Source organism: Corvus moneduloides, chromosome 29, assembly GCF_009650955.1.
Source record: "Corvus moneduloides isolate bCorMon1 chromosome 29, bCorMon1.pri, whole genome shotgun sequence".
Taxonomy (NCBI): Eukaryota; Metazoa; Chordata; class Aves; order Passeriformes; family Corvidae; genus Corvus; species Corvus moneduloides.
The window spans coordinates 3,040,422-3,058,675 of NC_045504.1; the positions used below are offsets into that span (position 1 = coordinate 3,040,422).

An 18,254-nucleotide genomic window follows, 5' to 3' on the forward strand; every position below is an offset into this window, starting at 1 on the left:
ATCAGGAGGCGGCTGGGTTGGCATTAAGAGGTGGCACGGTGGCGCCCGGGTGGCATCAGGAGGCGGCAGCGCTGGCCGTGGCCCAGGCTTTCCTCTCCACGCGGGCACAGTATCTGTCGGGCACTCCGGTGTCCCTGCGGGGGTGACAGGGGAGGTGACACAGGTGACGGGGGAGGCGACAGAGGAGGTGGCACCGCCGGCCCCCGCACCTGAGGCGCTGCAGCTTCTGCTGCCCGATCTGTGCCAGGCGCTGGCAGCGCTCCCGCGCCTCGCGCAGCTGTCGCTGTCCCTCCTCGATGGCCGCGGCTCTGTCGCGCTGTCGCCGCTGTCGCAGCTCGCGGATCTGTCCCCGCAGCGCCTCGGCGTGCTCCCGCCGTGCCCGCTCCCGCCGCTCCTGCTCCTGCTGCTCCCGTGCCAGCTGCTCCTGGTGGCCACTGCGGGACAGAGGGTGGCACGGGGACGTCGCCACGGTCCCCTGGTCACGCCTGGCACAGCCCCCGGGCTGGCACTGGTGTCCCCGGCACCACCTGGTCACACCCGGCTCCGGGACGCCGCCACGCCTGGCACAGCCCCCGGGCTGCCCCCGGCTGTCCCCGTGCCAGCCCGCGCCCCACCTGAGCAGGGTGAGGAAGTCGCGGCGCTCCTGCTCCAGGTGCAGTGCCAGCTGCTGTCGCCGCAGTGCCACCTGCTCGCCGCGCCCGCGCTGCAGCTCCCGCGCCAGCCCCGCCCGGCGCCGCTCCCGCTCCAGCTCCCGGCGCCGCCACGCGCGTTCCGCCGCCTCCTGAGCGCGCTGTGCGCGCAGCGCGTCCTGCGGGGACACCGGGGACACCGGGGATAGCGACAGGGGACACCGGCGACAGCGCCGGGGGACACTGGGGACAGCGCCGGGGACGCCGGGGACACCGGGAACACAGGGGATAGCGACAGGGAACAGCGCCGGGGACACCGGGGACAGCGACAGGGGACACGGGGGACAGCGACAGGGGACACCGGGGACAGCGCCGGGGGACACTGGGGACAGCGCCGGGGACAGCGCCGGGGACACCGAGGATAGCGACAGGGGACACCGGGGACAGCGACAGGGGACACTGGGGATAGCGACAGGGGACACCGGGGACAGCGATAGGGGACACCGGGGATAGCGACAGGGGACACCGGGGACAGCGACAGGGGACACTGGGGATAGCGACAGGGGACACCGAGGATAGCGACAGGGGACACCGGGGACAGCGACAGGGGACACTGGGGATAGCGACAGGGGACACCGGGGACAGCGACAGGCTCCCCCTGGGGACAGCGACAGGCTGCCCTGGGGACAGTGCCAGGCTGCCCTGGGGACAGCTCTGGAAGTGCCCGGCCCTGGCGCTGTCCCTGCTGCCACCGCTCCGGGACATCCCCCGACGCGGGGGCAGAGCCCCGACGCGGGGGCAGAGCCCCGGGGTGGGGACAGAGCCCCGGGGTGGGCACAGATTCCCCGCGCCCTTTGCCGGGCTGGGGACACGGGTGGTGGTGGCATTGTCGCCGCGGCGGTGCCACCCACCCGCGCCTCCTGCCAGCCTCGGTCCCGCTCCTGCATGTCCCGGAGCCGGTCCAGCTCCCGCTGCCGCTCCCGCCGCACCCGCGCCCGCTCCGCCTCCAGCGCCGCCTCGCGCTCCTGCGGGGACACCGGGGACAGGGCCACCCGCTGGGGACAGGGCCACAGCGGGGGACAGGCCCCGGGAGGTGACAAAGCCCTGCCCTCACCCCCTTCAGCCGCTGCTCCTCCAGGGCCCGCTGCTCGTCGCGCCGGTCGCGGTCCCTCTCGCGCTGCCGCAGCCGCCGGTTCTCGCTGTCCGTGCGCCGCATCTCGGCCCAGAGCTGCTGCTTGCGCCGCTGCTGCCGCTGCCAGGCCTGGGGACACCGCGCGGGGACACGGACCCGTCAGCCCAGCGCCCCGTTCCCAGGGGAATCCCATTCCCTGGCACCCCCAAGCCCTGGGACCCCCATCCCTTGGGATCCCGCTCCTCAGGACCTTCAACCCCCGGGAGCCCGGATCTCTGGGATCTGCCATTCCCTGGGATCCTCTCCCTCCTCCTCCTCCTCCCTCAGGCCACGGTGGCTCCTTGTCCCCTCCCGGCGATGCCACCACGTCCCCAAGGTCACAAGAGCCCCGATCCTGCCCCGCGCTGTCCCCAGCCTCAGTCGTGGCCGATCCAACCCTTCCGACCCCTTCCCAAATTCCCCCTGGAATCTCGCACCTCCCAATCCTCCCTCTTCATCTGCTCCAGGTGCTCCAGGACCCTCCGGCCCTCCTGGAATTTCTGCTCAGCCCTCAGCGCCCGCTGCTCCCGGTGCTGCTCCATCTGCCTGAGCACCTCCAGCCTGGTGCTGGGAATGCGGGAGTGGAAAATGCAGGAAAGAAGGGAAAAGAAGGGGAAATGGGGAAAAAAAAGGGAAAAGGAAGAAGGGAAAAGAAGGGAATAGAAGGGAATAGAAGGGAATAGAAGGGAATAGAAGGGAATAGAAGGGAATAGAAGGGAATAGAAGGGAATAGAAGGGAAAAGGGGAAAGGGAAAAGGGGAAATGGAAAAGGGGAAAGGGAAGATGGAGCCGCGCACCTGATGAGCTCCTGCTTCCTGCGGCGCTCCAGCTCCTCCTGGAACTCCAGCCCCTTCTCCCGCTCCGCTTCCATGATCCCGTTCAGCCGCCGCTCCTCCGCCGCCAGCTCCTCATGGATCAGCCGCTTCTCCGCCACTTGATGGTCCAGGATCGAGCTGCACTTGGCGGTCAGCAGCAGCTGCGGGACACCGGGGCATCGGGACACCGGGAAGGGGAGCGGGAAAAGGGAAAGGGAGAAGGGCAGCGCTCCGGCCCTACCGAGTTCAGCTCCCGCATCTCGTCCTCCTGCTCCAGCCTCATCCCGGCCGCCCGCTCCAGCAGCTCCCGCTTTTCCTGCTCCATCTCCTGCTCCAGGTCGCTCCTCCGGTCCCTCGGCTCCCGCAGCTCCTCCCGCCTCTGCTCCTCGCTCCGGGCCTGGCTCAGCGCCTCCTGCGGGGACATTCCCGGGGATCCTGGGGAAAATCCCGGGGACATTCCCGGGGCCCTGGCACGGCCATGGGTGCCCCTTCCCACAGCCCCGGGCACCCACAGAAGGGTGGCATCCCTGGGGACAGTTCCAGGGATCCTGGGGACCCAAAAGGCTGGGGACAAAAGCGGGGACACCCTGGGGGAAGCCACCACCCCTGGGGACATGCAGGGAGTGGGAAAAACAGGAGGAGCAGGAAAAGGGGGAGTGGGAAAAGTGGGAGCGGGAAAAGCAGGAAAAGCGAGAGATGCCCACGAAAGCCGCGTCCTGCCGGGATTTGAGGGTCCTCAGCCGATCCGCGAGCTCCGGGACCGGACCCTGAGCCTCTTCCTGGATCCGCTCAAAATCCTTTTTCCCAATGATGAGAGAGGCCGGGGGCCTCTCCCGGGGAATTCTGGTGGGGACAAGGACAGGGGTCAGGGGCACGGGGACAGCTCCCAGTGTCCCCTGCATCCCCAAATCCCACCTGGGTGGCCAATTATCCTGAGTCCCCAATTCCCCCTGAGTCCCCAATTCCTTCCTGGGTCCCCAGATCCCCGCAGGGCTCGGCCCGGCCTCACATGAGCTCCCGGACCATGTCCTTGGTGATGACCCGGACGGTTTTGGGTTTGCCCCGGAGCGAGGGCAGCGGTCCCGGGGCGCTCCTCACATCCCGGAGCATCACGATGGGGCTGGAGGGGCCCGAGGGCTGCGGGAAAGGACAGAGTGGAGACCCCAAAATCCCCCAGATCCCCCCCCAAAATGCTCCCAAAATCCCCCCAAATCCCTCCCAGCCCGGCCTCACCTTCCTCGCCCGCTGCGGCCGCTCCGGCTTCTCCTTCTCCTCCTCCTCGCGGTCACTCCTCGGGTCCCCCCTGTCCTGCAGCTCGGCCCTTCTGAGCTCCGCGCTCCGGACCTTCCGCAGGGACTCCTGCGGGGACAGCGAGCGCTGCCCAATCCCGGGGACATTCCCAGGGACATTCCCAGGGACGTTCCCGGGGACCCGCGCGGCTCATTCCCGGCGTGGGGTGGGGACACCGCGGCATCCCGGGACCGGGGACACCACGGGATCCTGTGGCCCTGGCACAGAGAGGGGACACGAGGGACTCCTGGGACCCTGGCACAGCCAGGTCCCCCCTTCCCGCACCCCCGGGCACACACCCCGGGCCCTTGGACCGGTGGCATCGCTGGGGATGATTCCAGGGATCCTCCCCAGCCCTCCCTGGAGCCCCAAAAGGTGGGGGACAAAGCGGGGACCCCCTGGGGGAAGCCACCACCCCTGGGGACAAGCGGGGAGCGGGAAAAGGGGGATCAGGAAAAGCGGGAGATGCCCACGAAAGCCGCGTCCTGCCGGGATTTGAGGGTCCTCAGGCGCTCCCCGCGCTCCTCCTGGGGCAGGGGCCGAGCGGATTCCTGGATCCGCTCAAAATCCTTTTTCCCGATGATGAGAGACGCCGGGGCCCTGTCCCTGGGAATTCTGGTGGGGACAAGGACAGGGGTCAGGGGCACGGGGACAGCTCCCAGTGCCACCTGCGGTGCCCACTCGGCCACCAAGTCACCCCAGGAAGAGCTGGGAGACCCGGTTTGGGGTGGGCAGGAAGGGGGAAAAAGGGGGAAAAGTGGCACCCGGATGGGATTTAGGATCCCAGGAACTCCTGGAAAACCCTGGGAGGGGTTTTTTCGCACCCCAAAATACAAATGCTGAAAGAATTTCAGCCCAGTCTGACTCATCTGGGGACGTTTTTCACCCTGTTTCCACCAGACATCCTCGATCCTGGAGATTCTGGGACAGCGCAGTGACACCCCTGGGTCCCCAGATCCCGCAGGGTCCCCAGATCCCGCAGGGTCCCCAAATCCCGCAGGGTCCCCCAAATCCCGCAGGGTCTCCAAATCCCCGCAGGGCTCAGCCCGGCCTCACATGAGCTCCCGGACCATGTCCTTGGTGATGACCCGGATGGTTTTGGGTTTGTCCCGGAGCGAGGGCAGCGGTCCCGGGGCGCTCCTCACATCCCGGAGCATCACGATGGGGCTGGAGGGGCCCGAGGGCTGCGGGAAAGGATGGGGTGAGCCCCCAAATTCCCCCCAGATCACCCCAACCCTCCCCAAATTCTCCCAAACCACCCCAAAGTCCCCCAAAACCCCAAAATCCCCCCCAGCCGGGGGTTGCTGTGGGGAAGGGGGCTCAGGGACCCGCGGAGCCTCAGCTCCAGCTCCAGCAGCAGCGCGGCCACCGAGGGCCGGCCCTGTCCCCTCCCTGTGGCCACCGGGACGTGCCAGCAGCGGGCCCTGTCCCCTCCCTGTGGCCACCAGGATCTGTCCCCTCCCTGTGAGAGCCCCGGGACGGAGCCGGGGGCGGCCGGGGGGGTCCTCGGCCCCACCCCACGCCCGCTCCCGCCCTGCCCGGTGCCCCGCGGTGCCCCCCCGGTGCCCAAAGCCCCGCACCCGGCGCTCCCCGAGCGGCGTCCGAGCCCCGGAGCGGCTCCGGAGCCTCCGCCGGGCCCGGCCCTGGGGCGGCCGGGGGGCAGCGGGGGGGTTGGGGCCGAGGGACCCCGGGGCGGCGGCCCCAGGAGGGCGAGGGGACCCCGGGCTGTCGCCGGGATCGCGGGCGGGGGATCCCGGGCGGGGGTCGCTGTCGCGTGCGGCCATCGCGGGGCCGCGGGTGTCGCGACCGGGGCTGTGAGCGGGGGCCGGACCGGCGGAGGCCCCGGGGCCGGAGCGGCCGCAACCGCCCGGCGCGAGCGGCACCGGCCCAACGCCCCCAACGCCCCCGGTGCCCGCGGGGGGGCCGGGAAGGGCAAAAATCCGAGGGTGGGAACGGGAGGGAAAAGGGGAGAGGGCCCCCCCTGAGGGGATGCCCGGGCAGCGGAGACCCCTCCCCTTTTTCTGTCTTTCTTTCTTTTTTTCCCGTCTTTTTTTCTTTTTCCCGTCTTTTTTGGGTTCTTTTTCCCGTCTTTCTTGGGTCTTTTTCCCTTTTCCTCTCTATTTTCTTTCTCTTTTTTTCTTTCTCCATTTTTCTCTCTTTCTCTATCTACTCCTGACTTTCTTTTTCTTTTTCTCTCTTTTTCTCTTATTTTTTTCTCCCTTTTTCTACGTTTTTCTGTCTTTTTCTCTCTCTTGGTCATTCCCGACGGTCGCGGGTGTCCCCAGGCCTCACTCCCAGGGAATCTGTGGATCCCGGGGGTCCAGACCCTTTGGAGAGGAATTTTGGGGATCCAGAGGTGGATCCAAGATCCCCCAAAATCCCACCCAAATCCTGGCCACCTCCCCCCCGCCCAGGTTCTGGGAACAGGAAAATTCCGAATCCCGGAGTGTCGGGACACAGCCTGATCCCGTTCCCACGGAATCAGGACCTGGAAAGACCCCAAAAGACCCCAAAAAAAAAGCTGGAAAAAACCCCCAAATTCCCAATCTTTCCAACCAACCACAGCCAGCAGGGATTAAAGCAGACGGAATTGTTTTTTTATATGAAAACCGGGAATAAAAAATTCCAAGGGAATCCAGAGGGATCCCGGTTGGTGCCTCCCGGGTCAAACGTGGGGTTGGGCAGTCCTGGGCCAGCATTCCCGGGAATTCCAGCCTGTGCCCGTCCCCGCCTCGCCGGGAGACGCCGATAATTTATGGAAATAAATACAGGGAATGAAACCCAAAATCGCGGGATTCCGACGCGACGCCTGTGCCAGGTATAATTTGGGGGAAAAGCAGGGAATTCTGAGGGAAAACATGGAATCTTTGGGGCTGGGTGAGGATTTTCCAAGTCCAGGGGTGGTGCTGGAGGTCGGAGGTGGTGGCTCCCAGCTCTTTGCTGCGGGAAGGAGGAATTTTTCTTTGGGAAAAGGGTGGAATCTTCGGATTTTGATTTGGAAAAACTCCCAAAAAAAGGTGAAATCCTGAATCTGTGTCGAATCCGGTTGGGAAAACTCTCTGGAAGCCACATTGGCCACCTGGGACGAGCGGGAATTGAGAGATCCGGCTGGAAAATCGCCTCAGCCACGCTGCAGAGGGGGAAAACTCCCGATTCCAGCCCGGAATCTGCGCCGGGATCCCGCCCTGGGCGATCCCAAACCTCTTCCCTCAGGAAGAGCTGCGAGTCCAGCAGGGAATTCCAGTCAAACCATTCCAAAGGGGAAGGATCCGGCTGGGCCCAGATCCTGGGATTCAGGTTTCCACCACTCGGATCAGGGGCAGCGGCTTCGGGCCCGGGAGGCGTTTGCTGGGAAAGAGAAACCAAAAAGGGAATTTTTCAGTGGGAAAAAAACCATGGAAAAGGGTCCGGGAAGATCTGGTTGGGCACTGGGTCCCTAAAAGTTCCCATGGGAGGGATTTGGGATCTGCTGGAGGAGGGAGGAGGGAAGGACATGGAAAAATCAGGGGGGTGTTTCCAGGAGTACCCCTGAATCCAAAACTGCATTCCCAAATCCAGAAGCCGATCCCCAAACCCAGCCCCATCCCCAAATCCCAAACACCTCCCCCGCTTCCACAACCCCATTCCCAAATCCATCCCCTCCTCCCTGCCCGTCCGAGGCCCTGCTCCGGGGCCGGATCCCGGCGTTCCCGGGGCCGGATCCCGGCGTTCCCGGGGCCGGATCCCGGCGTTCCCGACGGACCTGCTGACGTATTCCGACTTGGAGCGCGCCCGGGCGCTGAGCCCGCCCCGGCTCACTTGCTGCTCGATCAGGTGCTCGATCCGGTCGTGCATCTCCAGGTTCTGGGAAAAGCAGGGATTTGGGATCAGGGAGGGAATTTCCAGCCCTCGGGAGCGGGGTTGGGGCTGTCCCTCTGTGCTCGGAACCGGAATTTTTGGGGTTTGGGAGAATTCTGAGCGTGGGAATGGGGCTGGGGAAGCAGAGAAGGGTGTGGGGAATTCCTGTGGGATTTGAGGGGTTCATCCCAGGAGAAATGAGGCTCAGGGGGACTTTCCCCTCTCGAAATCCCTGGAAGGAGCCGCCCAGGGAGGTTTGGAGGCGTCACCCCGGGCGTTGTCCCGAACAAAAGCGTGGAAGTGGCGCTGGGGACGCGGGGCGGCCCCGGCGGGGCTGGAATCCATCCTCGTCCCCACACTTTTCCACCTTCCTGCTCCCAAAAGATGCCTTCGGGAGATGATTTTGGGCTCAGCTGAGAATTTCCCCTTGGAAAAACCACCCTGGAATGCCCAGCACGGGACCCGGAGGGCAGCTCTTCCCGCTCCTTCTCCCACCCCATTTCCCACCCCTTTTCCCCCCTTCCCGCTGCCCCAACCACCTCCACGAGGCTCCCAGCCACAATCCCGACATTCCCAAACCAATCCCACCTATCCCAGAAGATCCAAGCTCAGATCCCACCCCACAAAATTCCAGGCCCCACCTCCGCTTCCAGGTAGGAAACCCTTTCCTTCAGCTCCTGGATCGCCGCGTCCTTGGCCTGGATCACCGTCTTGGAATTCTGGAGCTGCAACGGAGGGATTGGGATAAGTTGGGATGGTTTTGGGAATTCCCATCCGGCTTTTCCTGGATTTTTCCTCGTGTTTCCTGTCACCTGCTCGATCATCTGCCGGACTTTCCGCTGCTGGCTCTTGAGCATGTCGTCCAGGTGATGGATCTTCTCCCGGAGCGCAGCCACCTCCTTTTCCAGCTGGGCTGAGCTGGGAAAACAGCGGGAAAAAGTCCGGGAATGGTCCCCCCAAAAAATGGGAGAGCCCACCTCAAAAAAAAAAACCCCGGAATTCCCACTCGAAAAAATCCCCGGGAATGCTCACCCCCAAAAAAAACGGGAATGTGCACCCCAGAAAAGCCGGGAATGCCCACCCAGAAACGCCAGGAATGCCCAAATCGCAGCTTTTTCCTCGCCGGGTCTCGGGGTTTTTTTGGACAATGAGGAACAGGAGCCACGAATCCCCTTCCCAGCAGGATTCCCGAATCCCAGAACACCGCGAGGCTCCGGGAAGAGCGGGAAGAGCCAGGCCACAACCCCGGCCTTCCTGGAACAACGCCATTCCCGATGATCCCCCGGGACAATCGGACAACCCGAAGGCTCCCAGCGCCCTCCAGAGATCTCCGAGAACATTTTCGGGATGAATCATCCCCGGGGTGGAGGGAGGGAGAGCCCGGCACGCCCTTCCCAGGAATTTGGCTGGCGGGATTCCCGGATTCTCACCGGTCCTGTTGGGCCACTTTGTCCCCTTCCACCTTCCGGAGCCGCTCCAGCTCGGCTTCTCCCGCTTCCATCCGCGCCAGCAAATTCCGGTGCTCCTGCGGCGGAATTCAGGCTTGGATTGGGGTCGGGAATGAGTTGGGATATTGGGAATGAATTGGGATATTGGGAATTGCCCCTGGAGGGATTTCCATGGGGATAAATCGGGGTTGGATGGACAGAGGAGGCCAAAGGATTATCCCAGTTTTTCCCCCCCTAGGATACGGCGATCCCGCTGTCGGGAATGCGGTCGGGAATGCGGCCCCGGAGCCAACACAGGAATCCCGAGATGGAAAAGGGATAAAATCAGGGAATTGTGAAGGGAGGAGCAATGCTGTGGGATGGTCAAATCCAGCCTCGGGTCATCAATCCCAAACTTTACATCATCAATCCCAACTTTTAGATCATCAATCCCAAACTTTAAATCCTCAATCCCAATTTTTGCTCATCAATCCCAAACTTTACATCATCAATCCCAACTTTTAGATCATCAACCCCAAACTTTAGGTCCTCAATCCCAACTTTTGGTCATGAATCCCAAACTTCCGGTCATCAATCCCAACATTTCAATAATTAAATCCGAATTTTGATCCCCCATCCCAACTTTGGGATCCCCAATCCCAGCTCCTGGGATCGATGGACACCCCACAAACCCCCCTGTCCCGGTGCCACCCTCTGGATCAGGAACCTTTCCCTAAAATCCACCCAGATCCCTCCGTCCTCATTTTCCCAACATTTCTGGGTTCCTCTGGCTCCGACCTTAATCCCAATTATCCCAAAATCCCTTAAAAAATTAACAAAACAAGGCTGGGAATTGCGGGAGGTCCCCGGGAGCACTCCCAGGGAAGCTCTTCCACACCTGGGAAAATCCCGTTTTGACCATTCCAGAAAATTCCCTGGTTGGGAATTCAACCCCTGGGGGCTCTCCCGGTTCCCGGGGCCAATTCCCGATCCCGAATCCGCTCATCCCGATCCCGCGGCACCTTTTCCATGCTGGCCAGGAGCCTCTGGAGCTCCTCCACCTCCATCTCCTTCTCGGCCGCGTCCTTCTCCGCTCTCCGCAGGGCCGATCCCGCCCGCTCCACTTCCTCCTGGTACCGCGCCACCGTCCTCTGGAAAAACACCGGGAATGGCTTTCCTTGGATCCCGGGTGACATTCCAGAACGTTCCCGGGCAGGAGGATCCTCCTGGAGATCCCTCAAAAACCCCCGAGGGGAAAAAAATCCCTCAGAAGATTCCCTGATTTCGGAGGGATGAGAGGTGAATTCTGCGGGAAAAGGAGATCCTGGGGCTCCAGGGAAAGCTCCGGGGGGGTTTTTGGGATCTTCTGGGATCGCCCGGCCCGTGGGACGGCACCGGGAAGCGCTTTGGGGGTGGTGACGGGAACTGGGACGGGTCTGGGAGCTCGGAGGGGACAAGGAGGGGTCACCTGGCCAAGGGAACGGCCTCGGCCACCCCCAGCAGCGGCTCAGGGGCCAGAGGGGGCCAGGAGGGGCCAGAGGGGGCCAGGAGGGGCCAGAGGGGGCCAGGAGAGGCCAGAGGGGGCCAGGAGGGGCCAGAGGGGGCCAGGAGGGGCCAGAGGGGGCCAGGAGGGGTCACTCGGCCCCAGGAACGGCCTCGGCCACCGGCCCCAGGCCTCCGGCACCGTCGCAGGGGGGCAGAGGTGGCCCCAGGGCTCCCTTCAGAGCCGCACGGACCCCCCGGGTGACCAAAGTCTCCAAACGCCACCAACCCCCCCCAATTCCCGCTGTCCCCAAGGCACGGGGACGGACACCCCGCTCTGTCACCCCTTCCCGAGGGACGGCCACCCCCGGGCCACCCCCGGGCCACCCCAGAGTCACCTCAGGGCCACCCCCGGGCCACCCCTGGGCCACCCACGGTCACCCCAGGGCCACCTCAGGGCCACCTCAGAGTCACCCCAGAGTCACCCCAGGGCCACCAGGACCGGTTGGGGCTGCAGGACAGGGTGGGGACAGCGGTGTCACCCTGGGGTGACGCAGCCGGGCCCTGCCCATCCGGGATCCCAAAAAAACAACCGGGAAGGGCCAATTAATCCCAAAAGGGGCCAATTAATCATGGGAGGGGCCAATTAACCCTCCAGACTCTGGAAAAGAGCAAAAAATTCCCAAACTGGGACAAAACTCCCTCAAAAAATTCACAAATTCGGGCAAAAATCCCCCCCGTAAAATTCCCAGATTGGGGCAGAATTCCCAGACTTGGGCAGAATTCCCGGGTCTCGGCGGGGCCGTCACCTCGAAGGTTTTCCTCTCCAGCTGGTGCCGCTTTTCCGCCTCCTGGAGCCTCCGGAGGAGCCTCTGGGCCGCGTCCTCCGCGTCCTCCTGCCGGGAGCGTCCCCAGGGTCCCAAATGTCCCCCCCGGCACGGAGGGCGTGACCCCCCCCAAAAATTCCCAAAATCCCGCCCCAAATTATCCCAAAAAAGTCTTTTCCCCCCCTCAAAAATTCCACCGTTTTCCCCACCCAGAGAAGAGAAATTTATCCCGAAATTCCCATTTTTCCCCGTCCCTCGAAAACCCCTCGGATTCTTCGTGAGGGGTCCCAAAAAACCCAAAATTTTGGGTTTTCCAGGAGGTTGAAAATTCCCAGAATTTGGATTTTTAGATGAAAATGGAGCTGCGCCCATTCCCGACCCATTCCCAAATTAAAACCTGGAATTTCCCTTTGGATCACACCTTGAAATCTGGAGGAAAAACAAAAAATTCTCAAATCGATCCCAAATATTCCCAAAAACCGTGGAGGTTTTGGGTTGGAAAAGGCCTTTTTGAAGCCTTTTTTCACCCAGACCTGAATCCCATCCCCGAAAATTCCGGAATTTTCGGCTCCCTACCGGATCCTCCCGGGATTCCACCCGGAGCCGCTCGGGGCAGGAGCAGCTCCCGTTCCGCTTCTCCAGCACCACCTGGAATCCGAGGGAAGAGCGGAAAAACTCGGGATTGATCCCCAATTTCTGTAATTCCCAGGACGTGCTCCCCTTTGCCCAAATTGAATCTGATTTATTCCCATTTTTCCCAGTACTTTTAAAGCCGGGGATGTGCTCCCACTTCCCAAATTCCAGAGGATTTATTCCCTGTTTTCCCCACTGAATTCCCAGGACGTGCTCCCACCTCCCAGTTCGGGGCAAAATCCAGGAATTTCGGCAAAGGAACAACTAAAAAATTCCAGGATCATCCCTGGGAGCCACAAAACTCCTCCAGAAAATCCCAAATTTTCCCATTTCCCCCCCGTTGGAATTTTCCTCTTTTTCCCTCCAAAAAATGGGAATTTCCTCCTTTTCCACCCCAAAATCCCCTCTGGAGTGGTTTTTCCAGGGGGACATTCCATGGGGTTTTTTGGGTAATTCCCAAATTTTGTACCTCGGAGTGCTCCTGGAATTTCCGGAATTCCCGAAGTTCCCGGAATTCCGTCTGGGTCTGGAGTTTGGTGCTCAAATCTTCCCGGAGTTTTTTGAGGGCGCTTCCGGCCTGGGAAAAAAGGGGAAAGAATTTTTTTGGGATTTGGGCAGGAAAGGGGGAAAAGAAAGAGGAAAATTTGGGGTTTTCTGGGATTTGGGAATTCCAAGGGAATTCCTGGGATAAAGGGGCAGGAAGGGAATGGGAACAAACGGAAACAAATCCAAATAAAAATGAAAAAACCCAAATTCAATGAAAACGAATGAAAATAAAAACGGAAAAAAAGCAGAACTTGGGGGAATTTTGGGGAATTCATGGAAATTTGTGGGAAATCGGGGGGATTTTAGGGAAATTTGGGGGAATTTTGGGAATTTCACCTCCTGGATGTGCCGGACTTCGCTCTTGAGTTGGGTCACGGGCTCCTCGTGGTCGGCGCGAGCCTTGAGATAAACCTGGAATGGGATCGGGATTGGGAACGTCCCAAATCCATCTGGGAATGCTGAAGGATCCGGGGGGGGAGGGGGAGGCTTCCCAAGACTTCCTGGGATTCTTTGTCCCCAATTTTTCCCAGTAAATTTGACTTTTCCGGGGTTTTTTTGGGAGGAGTTTCTCCGCCTGTGCTGCTCCCAAGGAGAGGATTCCCTAAAGATCCTCCTGGAATTCCCTCAACATCCACAAGGAATTCCCCCAAATCCAAACGGGATCCCAAAAAACTCCACCTGGAACTCCCCAAAATCCCCATTTCTTCCCTCAAATCCACCCCCCAAACCCAGGGAAAGCCCCCTGAGCCGCCCCCTCCTCTTCCCAAGCAGCCCCGCGGAATTTTCCGGGAATCTGGGGGAATTTTAGAGGAATTTTGGTGGGAATTCAGGGGAAAATTCCCCAACAACCCCAGAGAACTTTTCCCCCCTTTTCCCCCCGGAACGACCCCAAAGCCCCCGAGCTGTGGGATTGGGGCACCTTGATGATCTCCTCGTCTCCCTCGTTGGATTTGACGCATTCCGAGGCCAAGGAATTCCCGTCGGATCTCTTGGCCACCATGGCGAAGGCTCTGCCCACCGGCTGCGGGAAGAAGACACGGAGATTTGGGGAAGGAATTCCCAGGAAAAGCTGGGAACGGGGATTTGCCACCCCAGCTGCGGTGGCTCCACTGGGATTGGCCCGAAAATCCCGGATTTTCAGGCAAAATTCCAGGATTTTCAGTCATCTCCTGCTGGGGATAAGATGGGGAAAAGCCCCATTCCCATTCCCTGTCCCCAAATTCCTGGATTTTCTCACAAAATCCCAGATTTTCACCCCAAAATCCCGGATTTTTACCCAAATCTCTGATTTGCACCCCAAAATTCCCGTTTTCCCCCCAAAACCCCTCAAACTTCCCCCCAGATTCCCAGATTTTCACCCAAAATTCCCACATTCCCCTCCCAGATTCCCAGTTTTTCACCCCAGAACCCCAAATTTCCCCCCAGAATTCCCAGAATGACCCAGAATTCCCGGTTTTTTCCCCCAGAATTCCCGGTTTTCCCCCCCAGAATTCCCATTTTTCCCCCAGAATTCCCGGTTTTCCCCCCAGAATTCCCGGTTTTCCCCCCCAGAATTCCCGTTTTTCTCCCAGAATTCCCGGTTTTCCCCCCAGAATTCCCGTTTTCCCCCCCAGAATTCCCGTTTTTCTCCCAGAATTCCCGGTTTTCCCCCCAGAATTCCCGTTTTCCCCCCCAGAATTCCCGTTTTTCCGCACCTTCTGCTTGGGCCGCGGCTCCCCGGGGGGGTCTCTGGGCAGGCGCAGCCTCAGCACCGGCCCGGCCTCCTGAGGGTTAAACTGGGCTTAAAGTTCAGGTTTTAGGTTAAAGTTTAACTAAAACCTCGATTTCCGGGGCGGCCTTGGGCAGGGCTGAGTCCCAAGACTGAGTTTAAGTTTAATTCCAGCTTTGACTCCGAGTTTTAAATTTAATTTTAAGTGGAATTTTAAGCTTAATTCTAAGCTTAAATTTAATTTGAGTTCTCGGTTTAAGTTTAAATTTCAGATTGATTCTAGGTTTAAGTTTGGGTTTAAACTTAATTTGAATGTTGAATTTTAAATTTGATCCCAAGTTTAATTTTAGGCCGCCCTGAAAATCCTGAGGTTTAGGCTGAAGTTTGAGGTTTATTGGAAATTTCAGTTTAATTTGAGGCCGCCCTAAAATCGATCCGGGAGAAATCCAGGAGAAACGAGGGAAAAATCCGGGAAAAATATAGGAAAAACAAGGGATAAACCCGGGATGAACCCAGGATAAATCCAGGGGAAAATCCGGGAGAAATCAGGGAAAAATCCGAGATAAATCCAGGATGAATCCGGGATAAACGTGGGAATGAATCCAAGATAAATCTGGGATAATTCCGGAATAAATTGGGGAAGAAAACTGGGGAAAAATCCGGGATAATCCCAGGATAAATCTGGGATAAATCCAACCCTTCCCGCTTTTCTCCGGCGGGGTTGGGATGGACGAAGGGAAGAAAAAGCGACGCCAGATCCGGATTTTTTTGGGGGGATTTTCCAAAAGTTTCCGCAGTTTTGGGAAAAAATTCCCAGACTCACCTCAGGATTCCAGGCAGATTTGGGACCTCCGGAATTTTCCAGGGAAGTCGGGGAGTTTTCCGGGATGGGGAATTCCGGGAATTCCGTGGGGCGCCTCATGCTCGGCTCCTGCTGGGAAAAATCTGCCTTGAACCGGAAAAATCCCGAAATTCCCAAATTCTCATCCCAAGGAGCTTTTCCAGCCCGGCCCATGGGGAATTTTCTTGGGAATTAACTGGGAAATGGGAATTTTGGGAATTAACTGGGAAATTTTTCCCAGCTCCAGGCATTCCCGAAATCCTGGAGGTCCCAAATATCCCAAAGAGGAGCTGGATCCCACGGGAACGAGACTGGATGGGATTCCCAGAATTCCTGGAATTCCAAAGCCGATTTTCCAATGTTTTCCTCCATTTCTTCCAGCATTCCAAACGATTTTTGGGATAAAGCTCGGCTGGAGGGAGAGGGAATCCCAAAAATTCCAGGGGAGGGAATCCCAAAATCCCAACCCCATCCTGGAATCCCAGAGGGAGATTCCCGGTGTTTTGCAACCTTTGGGAATTCTCTCCCCGCCTGGAACGGGCCTGACCCGAGCCCCCGGGGGTTTTAAACCCCGGGAATTTGGGGAATTTGGGGAATTTCCGGCCCTTGGAAGCGCCTTTATCCACCCATTATCCCGAACCGCTCCTTATAAGGCTGGAAAAGCAGCCGGGAATGAGGAATTTCCTTCGGGAGGAGCTGAGTCACCCCCAAATCCTCGGGAAACCGGGAAAAGCGGCCTGGAATCCCGGGAGAAGTCCCAGAGCTTCCCAAATCCCTAAAAAACCCCGAATCGTTGGGATTTGTGGCCCCAAACCCCCTTTTCCCGGGATTTGGGGCGCCGGGAAGGCGCGGGGCCAGATTTTTGGGAAGGCGCCAGCCCCGCCCAAGGCCCGGCTGGGAAAACCGGGAAAAGAGGGAAAAAAATCGGGGAAAACTCCTCAAATCCCAGCTGGGAAACTCCGGGATGGCCGCGCCCCCCGGAGCCGCTCCAGGGGTTCGTTGTTCCCGAAAAAAACCGGGATTTTGGGAGCGGCTCCGGCGGGCCGGGGGGAGGTTGGGATTTTTGGGATCGAGCTGGGAGAGATTCCCGGGATTTGCACGGGGGGATCCCAAAATCCCGGGATTTGGGGCGCTTGGAGGGGGCGGGAAGCTCCCGAAAATCCCGGGATGGGGTCGGGGTTGGAATATGGCCCCCTCCCCTCCCCCCAAAGGAAAAAGGGATTTGGGATCCCCCGAAGGTTGTCCCGGGAAGGGGAAAGATCCCGGGAATTCCGGGAATGGGGGAAAGGAGAGGCCCGGGGATTTTGGGGAGGGGATCGGGAATTTGAGAAGCGATCGGGGGAATTTGGGGAAGGATCCGGGAATTTGGGGAGGGGTCCCGGGAATCCCAAAGGGATTTGGGACCCCCCGAAACTCCTCCCAGGAGGGCGGGAACACCCCGGGAGTTCCGGGAAGGGGGGGAAGGAGAGGCCCGGCGAGATTTTGGGGAGGGGTCCGGGGGATTTTTGGGGAAGGATCCGGGAATCGGGGCAGGGATCCGGGGATTTTGGGGAAGGGATCCGGGAATTCGGGGGGGGGGGGGAATCCGGGGGGGTCTCACCGGGGTCTCGAGGAGCGCGGCCCAGCCCTGGAGCCCGTTCATGGCCCCGCCGCGACTGCCGGGGCCGCGCCCGCCTCACCTGAGCGCGGGGCCGCGCCCACCGAGGCCGCGCCCACCGAGGCCGCGCCCACCGAGGCCACGCCCACCGAGGCCGCGCCCACCGAGGCCACGCCCACCGAGGCCGCGCCCACCGAGGCCGCGCCCACCGAGCCACGCCCACCGAGGCCGCGCCCACCATAGTCGTGATTGTTTGGGGCCACGCCCACATCGACCACACCCCCTCAGGCCACGCCCCCGCCCATTTTTGGTCATGCCCACCTGGCCACGCCCCGAAAGGGGGGGAAAAACGGGGAAAAGTGGGAGGAAAGTGGGATAAAAGCGTTGGGAGAAAGTGGGGTAAAAGCGTGAAACAGCTGTGGCAAAATTGGGATAAAACTGGGCAAAAACTGGGCCCAGAAATTTGGGATAAAACTGGGAAGAAAGCGAGTCAAAGCTATACCTGAACTGGGCCAAGAAATAGGGACAATCAGAATCGTGCCAAAGCCGGGCAGAAACTGTCAAAAAACTGCAAAAACTGGGGCAAAACTCTGGCAAAATAGTGCCAAAACTGTGCCCCCCAAAAATTCGGACCAAACTGTGCCAAAACTGTGCCAAAGCCCCGCCCCGGCCGTGCCAAAGCCGTGCCCGGCCCTGCCCGGCCATGCCAGGGCCCGAGCCGTGCCAGGCCCAGCCCGGGCGTGTCCCCAGAGCTGTGCCAAGCCGCACCAAAGCCGTGCCAAGCCGCACCAAAGCCGCGCCCGGCCGTGCCGAAGCCGCGCCAAGCGCTGGCAGCCGCGGCCGTGCCACCGCAGTGTCCCCGCCCGCCCGGGGCTGGCACTGCCCGGGTGTGTCCCAGCTGCGACATTCCCGTGCCGTGAGCTCAGCGCGCCTTGGGGACACCTTGGGGACACCTTGGGGACATCCCCGGCGGGGTCGGGAGAGCGGAATTCCAGGGAAGTTCAGGGATTGGGAATTCCGGGCCGCGCTGTCCCCGGGATGTCCCCAAAGCTCGAGGGAAACTGAGGCACGGGGGGGGCGGGGACAGCGCGGGGACAGCGCGGGCACCGGGGAGCAGCCGGGGCGGGACCGGCCGGGCCGGTCCGGGGGCACCTCCGGGGACGCGCCCGGGCCGGGGGAGGGCACCGGGCACGGCCCTTCCGGGGTGGGGACACCGGGGGACACCGGGGGTGGCACCGGCGGGGGCACCGGGCACGGCCCTCCCTGGGCGGTGACCACAGGGGGGACATGGCCAGAGGGGACCACAGGGGACAGGAGTGACCAAGAGTTCCCACCCGGATATCCCGGGCATTGACCGCAGGAATCCCTGAGAATTCCCACCGAGAATTCCCAAGCATTCCCCCCGAGAATTCCCGAACACCCCCCCACCGACAATTCCCGAGCATTCCCAC

The 18,254-nt window shown here is 60.9% G+C and overlaps 1 protein-coding gene across 1 annotated transcript; it reads right to left on the reverse strand.

Moving 5' to 3' along the window:
* Window positions 1-40: 40 nt before the first annotated feature.
* Window positions 41-16,914, reverse strand: TUFT1 (tuftelin 1). Its single transcript, XM_032093483.1, has 19 exons — window positions 16,807-16,914; window positions 15,189-15,299; window positions 14,352-14,420; window positions 13,577-13,678; window positions 12,994-13,068; window positions 12,581-12,688; window positions 12,055-12,126; window positions 11,461-11,547; window positions 10,192-10,320; window positions 9,173-9,267; window positions 8,555-8,660; window positions 8,390-8,467; window positions 2,857-2,994; window positions 2,598-2,776; window positions 2,238-2,367; window positions 1,744-1,890; window positions 1,541-1,654; window positions 210-808; window positions 41-134 (listed from the first exon to the last, which is right to left on the reverse strand). Exons 1-19 carry the CDS (start codon window positions 16,846-16,848, stop codon window positions 56-58), a joined length of 2,460 nt encoding a protein of 819 aa, XP_031949374.1. The 5' UTR covers window positions 16,849-16,914; the 3' UTR covers window positions 41-55.
* Between the last annotated feature and the right edge of the window lie 1,340 nt (window positions 16,915-18,254).

Excerpts from the sequence above, each read along its gene's own strand:
- TUFT1 (XM_032093483.1), bottom strand. The coding sequence starts at position 16,848 with ATGAACGGGCTCCAGGGCTGGGCCGCGCTCCTCGAGACCCCG. Across the intron at positions 11,548-12,054 it reads TGGAATCCCGGGAGGATCCG|GAGGACGCGGAGGACGCGGC; the intron begins GTAGGGAGCCGA and ends CGCTCCCGGCAG. Across the intron at positions 1,655-1,743 it reads AGGAGCAGCGGCTGAAGGGG|GAGCGCGAGGCGGCGCTGGA; the intron begins GTGAGGGCAGGG and ends GTGTCCCCGCAG.